The 19,208-nt window shown below is 26.7% G+C and overlaps 1 protein-coding gene across 2 annotated transcripts; it reads right to left on the reverse strand.

The window, feature by feature from the left end:
* Positions 1 to 879: 879 nt before the first annotated feature.
* On the reverse strand, positions 880 to 17,397 carry LOC145975076 (cytochrome P450 6k1-like). Of its 2 annotated transcripts, XM_083105213.1 has the most exons (8): positions 17,276 to 17,397; positions 16,510 to 16,691; positions 15,958 to 16,327; positions 15,304 to 15,638; positions 14,829 to 15,059; positions 14,365 to 14,616; positions 2,108 to 2,359; positions 880 to 1,279 (listed from the first exon to the last, which is right to left on the reverse strand). In XM_083105213.1, the coding sequence occupies exons 2-8, from the start codon at positions 16,676 to 16,678 to the stop codon at positions 1,116 to 1,118; spliced, it is 1,773 nt and encodes a 590-aa protein (XP_082961339.1). In that variant the 5' UTR covers positions 16,679 to 16,691; positions 17,276 to 17,397; the 3' UTR covers positions 880 to 1,115. The 2 variants fall into 2 exon arrangements, with proteins under 2 accessions (XP_082961339.1, XP_082961340.1); XM_083105214.1 differs by lacking the exons at positions 880 to 1,279; positions 2,108 to 2,359 and adding an exon at positions 13,037 to 13,422 and having other exon boundaries at positions 17,276 to 17,396.
* Between the last annotated feature and the right edge of the window lie 1,811 nt (positions 17,398 to 19,208).

Consider the following 19,208-nt stretch of genomic DNA (forward strand, 5'->3'; position numbering starts at 1 on the left):
TTTTCATTCTTTCTTTATCTTTTTAAATATTATATTGTATTTTTAATTTAATATATAATTTAATTATTTAACCCGTACTCTTCCCTAAATCCTGAGATCCGCACTAGGTACCATCCCGCGTAACAAAGATTAAATTCCTTTACCGAAAAGGGACTACCGAGCGAATAGGCTTAAAAACACAGCGTTAAAGGGACCATCGGTCGCTGACCTATGTCAGGCCCTTCACATTCGTTCGACCCGATCCATACACACGCCCGAATAAAATGTGTCACGGGGTAAGTAAGTTACGTTCTTCCATACGGCCCATCCATTCCAGGGCCTGGACGTAACAATAATGAGGCTAAATTTAATAAAGTAAATAATAAAAAAATTATATTTAATGCCTAAAATTCGAGATTTCATTTATAAAAACATTAAATTTTGATATTTTGCTTCAAATAATAAATGTAACAGTTTCCTATCTATCCTCTCAATTTTAAATAATTTGTTTAATATTTAGAATCTCCTTATTGGAAAAGCAGTAGACTAATTGTTACGGACAATGAAATTCTCATATCGGTATGAAGAAAATTAGAAGTCATATGCTTAATTGCTTTTAAATTATTTAAAAGTTGTCAATCAATGATGAATGAAATAAATTGAGATAAAAAGTAATAGCTGCAAATAAAATAATAGTTACATATAAAATATGAAATTTTTATATGATTTTTTAACATATTTTATAATACAAGAAAACAAAAATGTTAAAATAACTATTAAAAATAAAACACGTTTACACAAAATATATTTTATTTGGCAGGCAGTAAGGTAAATATTAATATAATTTATAACGGAGAAAAAAAAGGATAATCTATTAACTGTTTATGAAATAATTTTTTATTAAATGTTTCTTATTTAACGCTTATCTCGATAATTTATATACGACTATCTTACATACACTCGGCAATAAAAATACTTCAATACACGCAATAAATGGACTGCTACATTATAATGCAATGAGTAATGCTGTAACATTGCAGCAATATTGTTGCAAGCTTCTGTGTTGTATGAGATATATATAATATTTTTGGATAAGTAAATTTAAATATATTCAAGAATACTTATTTATTATTTTTTTATCGCGGCTCTATAGTAAGATATACACCTTCTTTGGGCGTAAGTATAAAATTATTCGGATCATAAGTTAACGGGACCATAGTTCGGGGATCGAGTTGGAATTTGAATTTCGACAGAAGACTTACAAGTCCAACCTTGGTTTGCATATATCCAAATCTTGAACCTAAAAATTAATAGTAATAATGACGTAATATTGACACATTGATAAGATAATAGCGTAATACTCCATACAGCACAGAACATTGCAGCAATATTGCGACAATATTGCAATGTTGCTGCAATGTTACAACAATATTAATAATACTGCTACAATATTCTGTGCTGTCTGAGTGATAAGATAATAATAGATAATTCACATTTATTATAGTCATTGCATAATAAGATATTACACAGATATTACATAGTAAAACAATTGACAATTTATGTATAATTAAATATAAATTTTTTTGGAATTTTTAAAAAAATATTTAAAGTTAATAGCATCTCTAAATAAAATATAAACAAAATATAATTATAATATCTTAATAAATCATAATCATAAATCATAATCATAAATAATCATATACAATTTATTCAATAACATGTAGTATTAATAATCAATGAAGCTCTAAATATTACAATATAAATAACTCAAAATCGAAGCTCAAAATCTATATTATTCAAATGTTTCATTCAAAGTTGCTAAAATAATATCATAAATAAATATCAAGAAGAAAGGACTTTCGAAAAAGTATTTAAAAAAATATATTATATTATATTAATACGGTAAATAAAATATTTAATTATTTAATTATGTGTTTTAAAATATATGTATTAATCTATATATATTTTTATCCCTCTTGAATTTAATAAAAAATTGCTATGAAAATATATTAAAAGAAGTTAATAAAAGAAGTTAATAAAATAAAGTTTATAAAAAATTAAAAAAGAAAATTGCGTAAACAATGAGAAAACAGATTTTATCAATCAGAAAAGGCTTATCTACACTCACCGATACAAATTCGTGGTCCTTCTCCAAATGGCAAATAAGTGTAAGGATGTCTGGCTGCTATCTTATTCTCGTTAAATCGTTCAGGATCAAATCTATCAGGATCTGGATATATCAATGGATCTCGATGTAATCCGAATATCGATATAATGATTGGCATGTCTTTTGGAACATGAATATTTGTTGTTGGAAGATCTATTTCCTCGGTACAGATGCGATGTAAATTAGATATAGGCGGATATTTCCTCAGTGTCTCTGCAATATATAAAAAAATATAAAAATATAAAAACACTTCAAAATATATAATCAGTTATTATTAGACATATTTACTTAGATATATATAAGTCAAGAAATATTAGTGTGTATGTGTGTGTAGAAACTTCCAGTTAGAATTTGTAATCTGTTTGTGAAGGAAACTTGATAGGAATAATTAGTCCCGACGACTTTACAATATAGATTATCAACTTGCCGTTTATTACTTTGTGAAGATATGTCATTTCGTTCACAGCATTATAAGTCAATTCGCCATGATTTTTTAATATTTCATCGATTTCATTGCGAAGTTTGTCTTGCAAGTCTTGATGTTGAGCTAATTCGTATAAACAAAATGTTGATGTTGTGGAAGAAGTTTCGAAACCAGCAGCGAAAAAGACGAAAGCTTGCGCAACCGCTTCTGATAAAGTCAGCCTGTTGATGGTTGCTATATATAAACAAAACATTTTATTAATCTTGTTTCTTTTAGAAATATTCTAAAAAAAATTAGATGTGCTTTTATATAATTACTACATACGACTAATTATATCGTCGTATTTAATTAAAATAAGAATTGTATGTATTATGTTTAAAAACAAAATTGATTTTAAGAGACAAAATAAGCGCGATAGAAAACAAATATTTAAAACAATTATATAAATATTTACAAGATTTATCGATATCTCTCATATCATCGGATTCAACGTAGCCCTTCTCCATAAGTTGTATGAGCAGATTCATAAAATCATGCTTGATGATGTTATGACGTTGTCTATATTCCACATTCTCCCGAAAAATTTTCACAAAAAACTCTCTCATACTTCGATCAAAAAAAGAAATGGAAAAGAATTTCAAAATTTGAGGCATAAGAAAAAATAAAGCATTCCAAAAAAGGTTAATTTCAAAGATCTTTTTTCCCCAATATCGAAACTCACTATCCTCCTTCGCTATGCAATTGGAATTGACTCCAAAAGCTGTTGACATAATTATATCCGTTGTATATCTACAAATACATTTTCAACAAATTATTATAGTAATATTAAAAAACTTTCTTTATGTACAATTTTTTTTAATAATTCTTGTATAAATATATATTATATTGTATGAATATATATATATTATATTATATACAAAAATGATCTCTTTAAAAAAATTTTACCTTCCAAACCAATCTTTTATCTCGATTGAATCTCCTGTTTGAGTCACATTTTCTAAATTTTTCACAAATTCATCGCCGCACATTTTCATAATCGCAAACATTTGCTTTATTTTTCCTGAAGTGAAAGTGGGTGTCAACTTGACGCGCAAATTCCGCCACTTCTTCCCGGACAGTGCAAACAAATGACCGGATAGTACATCAATCTTCTCGTTGCAAAACACTCCACGATCATGGAAATTCTTGAATTTCTTTGTCAGCACCATTCGAATAAGATCAGGATCAGTAATTATCAGATTTGGTTTGAAAAATGTGTATATTCCAACGACACAATGTTCCTTATATTTTATGTAGACATCGTGCAAGAATTCGCCTATTAAAAAAGTTTTTGTTCAATTCTACCAGTTTTCGTTTCAAATAAAATGAAAAACGGGAACAGAGTAAAAAGGAAAAGATATTAAAGATAATAAAGATAGCTTGCGTAGAAATAAACGCATTATAGAAATAATATATTCTTATAATATATAATATTATAAGAAAATATACTCGCCTATTGTTCTTTTTTTAGTCACTATGGCTCCAATATTACCAGTTGGCACAACAGGTTCGATATAAAAAATACCTCTCTTACGCCAGTAATTGAATAACACATATTTGTAATAAGCATACACAATAATCAAAGCAACGATGAAAATCCCAATTATTTCCGCGATTAACATCGTAAGTTTTTATCTAAAATAAATAAAAATAAGCAATTTCTTTATATTTGATTACAATCATAAATTATATTATTTGATTACACAGGCTTACAAGGGTCAGTTACAAAAAACAGAGTAGTATGTAAATTTTTACTTTTACATACTATGTAAATTTTTTTTAACGTAAATTTTCTCATAAAATAACTTCATACTTGTATATTTCAACGAAAAAAACCGTGCAGCGGCAATCGAGAATGGATTTGAAAAGTGAAGACTAATACTATACGATGCCATTTGCACAAATATTTCAAAAAATTAGATTCTTCCATAATAAATTCATGAAATTTGTCGAAATTGCCACTTTTGGACTATTTAACTATAAATTATTCGGAAACCTGAGGTGATGGGAAAATTCTGCGGCCAGATTCGTTTTCAGCGTCAAGTAATCTATCAGATTCACCTATTCCGCTTTTTCTAACTAACCGAACTTAAAATTTCGCAGGCCTGTGCTATCATAAATCATAAAATCAAATTTGATTAGATTACATTAGAATAATTTCATTAGAATCATAAAAACGTGAAATACTGCGAAGATGTAAAACCAATAAAAAGAATTAATATATTGAACATTGAATTTATTATTAGAGAAATTAAAACATTTGGTTTTTATTTTCTTCCTTTTGCGCGGATTATGAAAAAAATATCATATTAATATAGAAAATGTTCTTTTTTTTATAAATCGGTTTTACTTTAATAGAATTTTAATACTTGATTGACTTAACTCGATGATAGTATTTCAATATTTAGAGATTAAAACTTAAAAGTTCTTATAATAAATAATATTTTTGCATGTTTGTATTAAAAATTGACTTAATAAATAATCTATTATTATAAAAATATGCATATTCATCTGAAATATTTTGTATGTTAAATTTCAAAAAAATTTATGCAATTATTAATATTATTAATATTACTTTTTTTTTACAAATATCGTTTAAAATAATTTTTCCGTCAAAAAGGAAACCAATTCACCTGAGCAATGCAACAGTTAATAAAAAAATTTGTTTCTCATTTCTCAAATTCTATCTTCAACGTCCGTCATTTTGTAAAATATTTCTTGTAACTCAAATTTGGTTTTTGATTTTTTTTTTAAATGTTCAAGCTTTAATTTGAGTTTTATCTTAATACGATGATTTTTCGCTGATTTATTATTATTGAAAGATGTTAAAAAATTGTGCTAAAATTTAGTGGCCCGTATTTTTTGTGTGTGAATGTAGATATGTGGATAACATGTGTAGGTTAGTGGATATCTCTGGTAGCTACTTAATGGATATAGATGTGTGAGTGATATAAATACATCTACTAGTTATATATAGAGGATATGGACTTCATATACTTTCTAAAAGTGAATCAGTGAAAATATCACTAATTTAAACAGTAAAATAAGATTTCACTGAAAATCAGTGAGTATTTTACTGATCTTTAGTGGAAACGCTTATTTTTTTGTTATTTTATCTTATATCTCACTGATTATGGTCAGTTAAAATAAAATTCACTGTAAAACCAGTAAATTTCACTGTAAAACCAGTAATCGCTAGTTCGTTTACCGCTATGATCTTTATCTCTCTCTTATTTAATTTTAGTCATAAGAATTACATAAAGTTTGCAAAGAGCGACAGATAAAATTAGAAATATTACTTCGATTTAATTTCTGATGCAATCTCAATAGAGAGGCTTCAGATGTTAAATCGATTTTATAAGTCGGACAAATAAATGTCTGGCGACTTAATGAAAATTATTCGTTCGTTATACCTTAACTGATATAAGAGAAATATTACTGAGATATTACTGATTGAAACAGTCAAAATTATTAACCGATTCTTTCAATAAAATATCACTGATTTACAGTGCTGCACTTATAACTGCTGTACAGTGACTATTTACTGTTTTTCAGTGATAATACACTGATTCACTTTTAGAGAGTAGATATTTAGATATTTATTAGATATCTATTAGATAAATTTTTCCGTGTGGGGAATATATGTATAGGAAATATAATAAAAATAGAAAAATAATTTTTATATTTTTATTTTCTATCTAAGTAAAATTTGAAGAAATAAAACATTTTACCTATGTGTAATTATTAGAGTCCGGATGTCAGTTTCGTTTTCCTCACTCTAAGTGTATGCTAGCGGCTCGAAAAGCAGTACCGCCTACGCGCCGGTCTAGTGATCTAATATAGCAAAAGAGGCACCGTCGCGTAGAATACAAATTCATATATATATTAATCGGCTTTTTGACGACATCAAAAATTATCATATATTGTTGCATACATTAGAGTACATTGATTGTCTGACGTATACATTACCAATATTTTTGAGATACGACATATTATTAAATATGTATAAGGAATTATTTGTAGATAGACTATATTTTGACGACGGTACAATTTTTTATGAGGTACAAAATTATCTACGATGATTGTCTGACGTACATTGATTGACGTATACATCACCAATATCTTTAATTCCTTATTTAATAACATGTCGTATTAATACATTGTATTAATACGACATGTTATTAAATAGATAGACTATTTTGATGACAGTAAAATTATCTACAAAATTATCTATGATGATATATCATTTATATAATATTGCAACACCGTCATTTTATACGATTATATTAACGAAAATTATTTGTATTTTGTATTTTTCTAATGTATTAATGTTTGATTTCTTAACGTAGTTTAAATTTAATCATTGTTTAATATGCAGGATCGAACAACATTTAAATTTTTAATGAGATAATTACATATAATGTAAGCTGCATTCCGTTTCATGCATGACACGCATCAATAGTGAGGCTACAATTTTGTCCTGAAATATCTGCGTTATTTTTAGAAATATATATATATATATGTACATATATTCCTACCCAAAAATCGAGTCAGAATGCAATCGTTCGATTAATTGATTAATTATGTACGTATACCGACGGAAAATGGCGAGTCAAATGCAATTGTTTGATTAATTACTAAATATTTATATATATCGAACGAAAAACCGATCCGGAATGCAATCGATTAATTAATTAATATTTTATTCTCATGAAAATAATAACTATTCAATTTAAAATATTACATGAAACATATACGCTGGAATTACGTACATATTTTATGTATATATAGAGATACTGTATCTTTTCGAAAGATATTATTAGCAGAGAAAAATTTAAATATAATATATATTTAATTCATTAATTCATATCTATTCTATGACGCATCACCAGATATAAATAAGAAGTTGAAATTTGACTTCAATCGCGAAAGATACTGTAATCCTCCAATGTAACGTTCAAAGATGAAATAAATATTTTTCTATATATTCAGTGTCATATTTATATTTTTATTTACAAAAAACAAAATTCCACCTGCTGTGGAATAAAAACATTTTTAACCGTATTTTTATAAATCTTCTTAATTAGTTAAAAATATATATAAATAAGTAAAAAGATTATATACGTAAATATAATATATTTAATTTAAATATTAACACACAATTAATCCTTTAATTAATAGAGATGTACAAAATAAAAAAAAAAGAGTTATTCTATTTAAACACATATATAAATGAGTAAAGTATAAACTTTTTAAACTTATTTCGCGAGCAAATAATTCAGGAATCATTTTGATGTTATAATAATGCGAGTAATTAATTTCTTTAATGTGATTTATTCTAGAGCGCCGCATTTCGTTCTTGGTATTTTTTTAAAAACTGGAACAAAAAAATATTCGTGGAAGTAACAGCAGCAAGAAGATAGCAAATAATTTTAGTATTGTTAATTTTTTGCTTTGACTTATGCCATTTTTTACAATGGCATGATAGCTTAATCTTAAGCTATCTAGCCCTTTATAACTTTTTAATCGTTACAGCAAATAGATTACTTTTAAAAGCAAAATATAGCAAAAAATTAACAAATTAATTCCATAATTTATTGTGTTCTGGTAATTTGGCTTAGATAGCTTAATATACCTCGATTTATCACGGATATCTTTCGTTATGATAATTATTTGCATCAATAATTCGATTCTTTTACTTCGTTTTTTCTCATAATCCAAATTATATCTAGATTGTCAAATAGAACGATAAAGTAGCACAAATGAAATATATTTTACTTTAAGTATTAAAATAATAATTATTGTCCGTAAAGATTATAACGATCGAAGTGATTATTTAATATTTGAATTTCTATCACTTAATTGATTCTCGATTAAATTTATATATCGCGCGCGAAATATGCATTTTGAGATCTATCGTCGCGACGCAATTTTACGTATTATTTAACATATATGGAATTAAGTATTAATAATTTATATCAAATTATTTCTTAATGTACTTACCAAATCAATCGCGTTTAGAAAAGGAATTTGAAGCTTAGAAAAGAATTATTTATTAAACGATTGATGTAACACGGGACCATTCGTTATGCTAATTATTTGGATTTATTCGATTGTTTTACAGCGCTTTTCCGAAGTCAAATTCTATAATATTTAGTTCTGCATTTTAAAAAACTGACTTTTATAGCGAACTAAATAAATAAATAAATAAATAAATGATGTTGAGAAGAAGAAGAATAAAACACATAAATAAATAAATAAATAATAGCGTAGAATTAAGAGAGAACATATTAATATTTTTATTATAATAAATTATTATTAATTAAATTATTTATATTTTTATTTATATTATTTATATTATTTATATTATTTATATTATCAGGGAGAAGACTGAGAGATGTCATAATCTACTTGATTTCTGAAAGAGCCTTTTTTTCTGAATACGCCTTTTGTAGACATTAAAAAGAGGGTAACATATATGTTACCCTCTGAGAACATTCGTGGACATTGACCTTGTAGTTCATGTCCACGTTTCAGGGATCGTCTAAAAGCGGGCCATGACATCTCTCTGTCTTCTCTCTGGTTTTAGTATGTATTAGAGTTCAGTAGTGTCTCTTGTTGGAGAATGCCTTATATCTCTTGTATTTACGAATATAAACAGAATTAGTAAGACGAAACTAATAAATAACGTCCATTGCAAGCTTTCTTGTTTTATTAAATATTCTTTGCAATGACTACGATAACATCATTACCTAACGAAACAATCATTTTTATTTTGAAATGTGGGAATATCGACATCGAAGATATAGTGAGATTTGGATCCATGTGCACGAGATTCCAAGAGTTGATACAAGACAATAATTTGTGGAGACAACAATATTTTGAAAGGTATTTGTTTCTTGTTTATTTTAATGTATTATTATTATTTTATTTTTTAAATTTTTTTATATTAATTTCATTTAATTGACTTTCGTCGTTCAATGGAATATTTTTCATTAAAAATTAATAAACATAAAATAACGACAAATAATTGATTTGTTTAATATTCTTAATCCCAATGAGAGACAAATAATTTATTTAATAATCTCGATTCCTTTGAAATTCAGAATATTAAACAGATTTTTTCAATTGAATGAGTAAATTGGAAATAGTCCATTTATAAGAGGATACAAAATGAATTGAAAATTCGAACATGCTTATCGCAAACAAAGTCTTTAGCCAGACAGAAGGAGAATGATATCATCTGCACTCTGCACCATGATGTTTTCGGCCTTCTCCTGAACCTAAAGGCCCTTGCACAATGCTAGGCAATAGATAATAAGAACAAAAATACTATCTATTCTCTGCTCCTTACCTAGCATTCTACAAGGGCCTTAACTGGCAATATATGCCTATTACATATATATGTTCTCTCCTTTTTATTTTTATGAATTTTTTATTTTTATTTTTGTAGATTTTGTTACTAAATTATAAACAAAGAAACTAACTTGTTCTCCATAATGTGTGTCACCTTTTTATATTAACTAATTATTAAAACTGCTTAAGATTTCTAAAATATATATCTCGAAAAAAATAATTTTTAATATAAAAATTATATTATCTAATTATAATAACCTTTAATTTTTAATCCAATTCGACCTGATAATTAAAAGGGGAGTTTATTTTTGTGTTATGAGAAGAATAGAAAGATATCAAATTAGATTATTGTTATATATATTTTTAATTCTTTTATATTGAAACTTCGTAATAATGAACCTCAAAGTGTAGCGCGTAAAATCAATATTGTATACAAGAATTTATTCAAAATATTGATATAAATGCAATTAAAAAATTTGTACATATTTTAGAAATTAGAATTTATTATTGTTTTAAAATAATTATTATTGTTTTGTCTAAAATTTATTATTGTTTTAATTTTTAGATATCCATGGAAGGAGAAAAGACGTAATACAGAAAAGTGGAAGAAATTTTTCGACCATTTAGATTTTAAAGAACAAATAATAGCGATTATGAAGCATATAAAAAGCCTACAATATTATCTGTTTGCGATATACGAAAATGAGTCATCAACCACTCAAAAAGACATTATTAAAGAAGAATTCGACAGGCTTTTGTACTCCATAGCTGAAGATTCTATGATTTACATATTTATTTGTTCTGAGTTAGATAGAATTGTTTCTAAAAAATGGTCAAGGTAGAATTCAATAAACTAAATTGCTATTGACATTAAATTAATGTAATTATTGTATAGTTTATATTTATTACAGCTAATATCCAAGCGATACTGCTACTATTTTCGAAGACTTAAAGGGGGACATACACCCAAATGGGTCAATAAAATCGATTTTTCAATTTCTGCATTTTCTTGTATAATAGTATGATATCTTAAGAATATTTTCCTAAAGTTTCAAGTCGAAATTCAACAAAATAAAAAAGTTAGCGCTTTAAACAGGTAGGTTGCACAATTGGCGGATGAATGTTATCTGGCAAGCGCCATAGTATCTGCACCCGTTTTCTTTCTGCTAAATGTTAATAAATGCTAGTAATGTGTTACTAGCGGAAATAAATATTGGATACAGAATATCAAATTTTATTTCACGGCAAATCTGAGTATGTGAAATGCAAACATTGTGGTGATGATATAACGTTCAAAGCAAAAAGTACACGTGTGGATTCGGATTTAAAACTTAAAATCACTATTGTAAATGTTAATTCATGCAAACAATGCGCATCAATATGCTTCTGCAGAAGATTCGCAAATAATAAGAGCATATAAATAGAGCAATAATAGGAACATACCGTTCCAGACATAACAAAGAAGGCAAGATTATGTTGTAGACAAGCCAAATTTGAATTGATACAGACTGCCATGTCTATAATATATAATGTATATAATATATTGGTAAAACTCATGTGTCTTGATAATCCTAATCGCTATCCTTTCCACGAAAAAAATTCGTGAAAATAGAGTCATTTTCAGTACGTCTGTGTGTATGTCTCCCCTTAATTACTTGACATGAATTAAATCTTACTATTATATATTTTCCACAAACGCTATTACATTTTCCAAGTCATTTGCATTGAAACACAATTAAAAACAAGAATAAAAAGGATCAAAATTGCGATTGGAATAATGGTAACGCATACAGGAGAGTTCATTGATAATCGCATATAGCCGTTAATATTTAATATTTAGATGGCATAGATGCCGATATAGATACCAAATCAAATTTACGAATAAATAGCATTCTGTTTTCACGTTTCCTGTACGAACATAGCTGCACAATTACTCATATCTATAAATAAAAATGTGGGAAAGCATTTGAATTTGTTAATCAATTCCATTATATATGTTACGAAATTTCGACAATACCAAAAATGTAAGACTGTAAGCTATTGGAATAAATTTTTTCTGTATGGAACATTTTCGTTTTTTGTTCCCTGACACTTTCAGGAATCTCAACTTTTAAAACAAACCGAACTCTTGACCGGCACAATAATATGGTATTAATAATGAGGCTAAATTTAATAAAGCAAATAATAAGAAAATTATATTTAATGCCTAAAATTAGATATTTAATTTATAAAAACATTTTTGATATTTCGCTTCAAATAATAAATGTAACAGTTTCCTATTTATCCTCTCAATTTTAAATAATTTGTTTAATATTTAGAATCTCCTTATTGGAAAAGCAGTAGACTAATTGTTACGGACATGCAGTAACAATGAAATTCTCATATCGGCATGAAGAAAATTAGAAGTCATATGCTTAATTGCTTTTAAATTATTTAAAAGTTGTCAATCAATGATGAATGAAATAAATTGAGATAAGAAATAATAGCTGCAAATAAAGTAATAATGACGTATAAAATATAAAATTTTTATATGATTTTTTAACATATTTCATAATATAAGAAAACAAAAATGTTAAAATAACTATTAAAACTAAAACACGTTTACACAAAACATATTTTATTTGGCAGGCAATAAGGTAAATATTAATATTTATAACGGAGAAAAAAAAAGGATAATCTATTAACTGTTTATGAAATAGTGTTTTATTAAATGTTTTTCATTTAATGCTTATCTCGATAATTTATATACGACTATCTTACATACACTCGGCAATAAAAATACTTTAATACACGCAATAAATGGACTATTAGCCATTTATCCGTCTAGTTTCAAATAATCTATTTAATATTCTAAATTCCAATAAGGGATCCAGATCATTAAACAAATTACTTTAAATCAAGTCAGTTCACTAAAAATAAAACAAAAGAAAACAAATATACTTTAGATCTTATGTTAGTCCTTTATTAATCCTTTGAAGGCTTCATTTTTACCCATTTTATGATGAAAATTTAAATACGAGTTAGTTAAATATGTCGTCGCGTAGCGGCAAGCAAAGAAGAAACACATATAATACACTATTATACATTTTTATTATTTAGAAATGTTGTTGCACATTACTGAAATAATATTGTTAAATAATGTCTTTGCAATATTTCTGCTACATTATAATGCAATGAGTAATGCTGTAACATTGCAGCAATGTTGTTGCAAGCTTCTGTGTTGTATGAGATATATATAATATTTTCGGATAAGTAAATTTAAATATATTCAAGAATACTTATTTATTATTTTTTTATCGCGGCTTTATAGTAAGATATACATCTCCTTTGGCCGAAAGTGTAATGCTATTCGGATCGTAAGTTAACGGGACCATAGTTCGGGGATCAAGTTTGAACTTGAATTTCGACAGAAGATTTACAAGTCCAACCTTGGTTTGCATATAGCCAAATCTTGTACCTAAAAATTAATAGTAATAATGACGTAAGATTGATACATTGATAGGATAATAGCGTAATACAGAACAGAACATTGCAGCAATATTCCGACAATATTGCAATGTTGCTGCAATGTTACAACAATATTAATAATACTGTTACAATATTCTGTGCTGTCTGGGTGATAAGATAATGATAGATAATTCACATTTGTTATAGTCATTGCATATTAAAATATTACACAGATATTACACAATAAAATAATTGATAATTTATGTATAATTAAATATAAATTTATTTTAGAATTTTTTAAAAAATATTTAAAGTTAATAGCATCTCTAAATAAAATATAATCAAAATATAATTATAATACCTTAATAAATCATAATCATAAATCATAATCATAAATAATCATATACAATTTATTCAATAACATGTAGTATTAATAATCAATGAAGCTCTAAATATTACAATATAAATAACTCAAAATCGAAGCAAAATCAAAAGCCAGCGCTAGATAGAAAACGTTAAAAAAATGATTACATAACTCTTCTTAAATTAAAAATCATATATATATATATATATATATATATATATATTTATTCATATTAAATTTTTTTATTCTATATTATTCAAATGTTTCATTCAAAGTTGCTAAAATAATATCACAAATAAATATTAAGAAGAAAGGACTTTGGAAAAAGAATTTAAAAAAATATATTACATTATATTAATACCGTAAATAAAATATTTAATTATTTAATTATGTGTTTAGAAATATATGTATTAATCTATATATGTTTTTATCCCCTCTTGATATTTTAATAAAAAATTGCTATAAAAATATATTAAAAGAAGTTAATAAAAGAAGTTAATAAAATAAAGTTTACAAAAAATTTAAAAAAACCGCATAAGCAATGAGAAAACAGATTTTATCAATTAGAAAATGCTTATCTACACTCACCGATACAAACTCGTGGTCCTTCTCCAAATGGCAAATAAGTGTAAGGATGTCTGGCTGCTATCTTATCCTCGTTAAATCGTTCAGGATCAAATCTATCAGGATCTGGATATATCAATGGATCTCGATGTAATCCCAATATCGGTATAGTGATTGGCATGTCTTTTGGAACATGAATATTTGTTGTCGGAAGATCTATTTCCTCGGTACAGATGCGATGCAAAGTAGATAGAGGCGGATATTTCCTCAGTGTCTCTGCAATATATAAAAAAATATAAAAATATAAAAACTTCAAAATATATAATCAGTTATTATTAGACATATTTACTTAGATATATATAAGTCAAGAAATATTAGTGTGTATGTGTGTATATATACTCCCAGTTAGAATTTGTAATCTGTTTGTAAAGGAAACTTGATAAGAATAATTAGTCCCGATGACTTTACAATATAGATTATCAACTTGCCGTTTATTACTTTGTGAAGATATGTCATTTCGTTCACAGCATTATAAGTCAATTCGCCATGATTTTTTAATATTACATCGATTTCATTGCGAAGTTTCTCCTGCAAGTGTTGATGTTGAGCTAATTCGTATAAACAAAATGTTGCTGTTGTCGAAGAAGTTTCGAAGCCAGCAGCGAAAAAGGCGAAAGCTTGCGCAACCGCTTCTGACAAAGTGAGCCTGTTGATGGTAGCTATATGTAAACAAAACATCTAACATTAATCTTGTTTCTTTTAGAAATATGCTAAAAGAAAAATTAAAAGTGCTTATATATAATTACTACATACAACTAATTATATCGTCATATATACATATCGTTGTCTGTATTTAATTAAAATAAGAATTGTATGTATTATGTTTAAAAACAAAATTGATTTTAAAAGACAAAATAAGCGCGATAGAAAACAAATATTTAAAACAATTATATACATATTTACAAGATTTATCGATATCCTTCATATCATCGGATTCAACGTAGCCCTTCTCCATAAGTTGTATGAGCAGATTCATAAAATCATGCTTGATGATGTTATGACTTTGTCTATATTCCACATTCTCCCGAAAAATTTTCACAAAAAACTCTCTCATACTTCGATCAAAAAAAGAAATGGAAAAGAAATTCAAAATTTGGGGCATAAACAAAGAAAGAACGTTCCGAAGGGTATGTACTTCAAAGACTTTTTTTCCCCAATATCGAAACTTATTATTCCCTTCCTCCATGCAATTAGATTTGACTCCAAAAGCTGTTGACATAATTATATCCGTTGTATATCTAGAAATACATTCTCAACAAATTATTACGATAATATTAAAAAAACTTTCTTTATGTATAATTATTTTTAATAATCCTTGTATGAATATATGTATATTACATTCGGTAATTATGCACTTTACGGACGACCTTACCGATTTCAATGATCTTGACATATATTGTCAAGCTCATTCTCCTGAGTAAGTATCAAGAGGTTTTAAGTGTCGCTCACTATTTATTAAAAAGTTATTAACGAAAAAAGTTTTACGAATTGTGTGCAATTTTTAATTACCTTACATTCATACAAAAAAAAGGTTATCTCTTTAAAAAAAGATTTTACCTTCCAAACCAATCTTTTATTTCGATTGAATCTCCTGTTTGAGCCACACTTTCTAGATTTTTCACAAACTCATCGCCGCACATTTTCATAATCGCAAACATTTGCTTTATTTTTCCTGAAGTGAAAGTGGGTGTCAACTTGACGCGCAAATTCCGCCACTTCTTCCCAGGTAGTGCAAACAAATGACCGGACAATACATCAATCTTCTCGTTGCAAAACACTCCACGATCATGGAAATTCTTGAATTCCTTTGTCAGCACCATTCGAATAAGATCAGGATCAGTAATTATCAGATTTGGTTTGAAAAATGAGTATATTCCAACGACACGATGTTCCTTATATTTTACGTAGATATCGTAGAAGAATTCGGCTGTTAAAAAAGTTTTTGTTCAATATTCCACCAGTTTTCGTTTCAAATAAAATGTAAAGAGGGAACAGAGTAAAAAGTTAAAGATATTAAAGATAATAAAGATTGCTTGTGTAGAAATAAATGCATTATAGGAATTATAATATATTCTTATAATATATAATATTATAAGAAAATATACTCGCCTATTGTTCTTTTTTTAGTCACTATGGCTCCAATATTACCAGTTGGCACAACAGGTTCGATATAAAAAATATCTCTTTTACGCCAGTAATTGAATAACACATACTTATAATAAGTATACACAATAATCAAAACAACGATGAAAATCCCAATTAATTCCGCGATTAACATCGTAAGTTTTTGTCTAAAATAAAAATTAGCAATTTCATTATATTTGATTACAATCATAAATCATATTATTTGATTACACAGGCTTATAAGGGTCAGTTACAAAAAACAGAGTAGGTGAATCTGATTTCTCAAAGTCTATCTTCAACGTCTGTCATTTTGTAAAATATTTTTTGTAATTCAAATTTGATTTTTGCTTTTCAAAAAAAAAGGTTCAAGCTTTAATTTGAATTTTGTTTTATCTTAATACAATGATTTTTCGTTGATTTATTTTTATTGAAAGATGTTAAAAAATTGCGCTAAAATTTAATGGCCCCTATTTTTGTGTGTGAATGTCGATATGTGGATAACATGTGTACGTTTAGTGGACATCTCTGGTAGCTACTTAGTGAATATAGATATGTAAATGATATAAATACATCTACTAAGTATCTATAAAGGATATGGACCTCACATAAACATTTAGACATTTATTAGATATCTATTAGATAAATTTTTCCATGTGGGGAATATATGTATAGGAAATATAATAAAAATAGAAAAATAATTTTTATATTTTTATTTTTTTTAAGTAAAATTTGAAGAAGTAAAACATTTTACCTATATATAATTATTAGAGTCAGACGGATGTCAGTTCCGTTTTCCTCACTCTAAGTGTATGCTAGCGGCGCGAAAAGCAGTACCATCTACGCGCCGGTCTAGTGATCTAATGTAGCAAAAAAGGCACCGTCGCGTAGAATATAAAGCCATAGATATGTCAATCGGCTTTTTGACAACATCAAAAATTATCATATATTGTTACATACATTAGAGTACATTGATTGTCTGACGTATACATTACCAACATTTTTGAGATATTTATGACATATTGTTAAATATGTATAAGGGATTATTTATAGATAGACTATATTTTGACGACGGTACAATTATTTATGATGTACAAAATTATCTACGATGATTGTCTGACATACATTGATTGACGTATACATCACCAATACTTTTAATTCCTTATACATATTTAATAACATGTCATATTAATACAACATGTTATTAAATATGTATAAGGAATTAATTATAGATAGATTATTTTGACGACAGTACAATTATCTACAAAATTATCCATGATGATATATCATTTATATAATATCTCGAGAAAAAATGGGTGTAATATATTCAGATATAAATATGCATAATTTTATATGATTACATATAATAATGTCCAAAAATTGGCACAATATGATTTTAATTTATATGATCATATTTGACCAGATCTGTTTTCATATATAATTAGATCTACCTAAATATGATTACATAAAGATAAGATCATATTATGCCAAATTTCAAATATTATTATATATGACATATAATACAACATATATTTTCAGATCTTTTCATAACCGATAATATAGATTTACATCTGATAATGAGATCTAGTCATATATGATTATATAAATATATGATTGTATCGCGCCAATTTTCGTATATTATTATATTATTTCCGATGAAATTTTATATGGCCAATTATATATGATCTTATATAATTACATAAATCCATTTTTCTCTCGGGATGACAATACCGTCATTTTATACGATTATATTAACGAAAATTATGTATTTGTATTTTTCTAATGTATTAATGTTTATTTTTATTAATATTTATTTTATCAACGTAGTTTAAATTTAATCATTGGTTAATTTACAGGCTCAAACAACATTTAAATTTTTAATGAGATAATTACGTGTAATGTAAGCTGCGTTCCGTTTCATGCACGACACGCATCAATAGTGTGAGGCTACAATTTTGTTCTGAAATATTTGCGTTATATACAGGGTGTTTCATTTTAATACGACCAGTCGAATATCTCGAAAACCAAACCCGGGAGAGAAAAATATTTCAGACAAAAGTTGTTTGGTTTCGAGGGGGCCATAAGATGGTATCATTGGTTTGACCTTGAAGAGTCATTTGAAGGTCACGTGAAGGTCACTTCAATTTTTTTAAATGGAACACCCTATATATTTTTGCACACTCTTGTAGCTTATCTCGAGTGCTTTCCAAAACACTATCATTAAGTACCTTTTCGTTAAGTACTTTTTGAGTTATGAGGGTTGAAATAATTTCTTAATTTTACATAAACCGTAAAATATCTTGTAAAATATTCACTTTTCGATTATCTTACCTTAATACTTTTATGTACAAAATAATGAGAGGAATCAATTGGTGTAAAAAAAACACATAGTTGTTTTTAAGAAAAAATATGGAATTGTTAATTGCAAATTACATATTTTTTCTTCAAAACAACTATGTGTTTTCTTTACACCAATTGATTCCTCTCATTATTTTGTACGTAAAAGTATTAAGGTAAGATAATCGAAAAATGAATATTTTACTAGATATTTTACGGTTTATGTAGAATTAAGAAATTATTTCAAGCCTCATAACTCAAAAAGTACTTAACGAAAAGGTACTTAATTATAGTGTTTTGGAAAGCTCTCGATGTCAGCTACAAGAATGTGCAAAAATATATAGGGTATT

This window comes from Camponotus vicinus, unplaced genomic scaffold (genome assembly GCF_025532165.1).
Source record: "Camponotus vicinus isolate PSW18456_S1 unplaced genomic scaffold, iyCamVici1.0 SCAF_7, whole genome shotgun sequence".
NCBI classification, from domain to species: domain Eukaryota; kingdom Metazoa; phylum Arthropoda; class Insecta; order Hymenoptera; family Formicidae; genus Camponotus; species Camponotus vicinus.

Coding starts and splice junctions, on each gene's coding strand:
- LOC145975076 (XM_083105213.1), bottom strand. CDS start 16,678: ATGTTAATCGCGGAATTAATTGGGATTTTCATCGTTGTTTTGATTATT. Junction 15,060..15,303: donor GAAGGATATCGATAAATCTT/GTAAATATGTAT, acceptor GTTTACATATAG/CTACCATCAACAGGCTCACT. Junction 1,280..2,107: donor AGGACCACGAATTTGTATCG/GTGAGTGTAGAT, acceptor ATTAATTTTTAG/GTTCAAGATTTGGATATATG.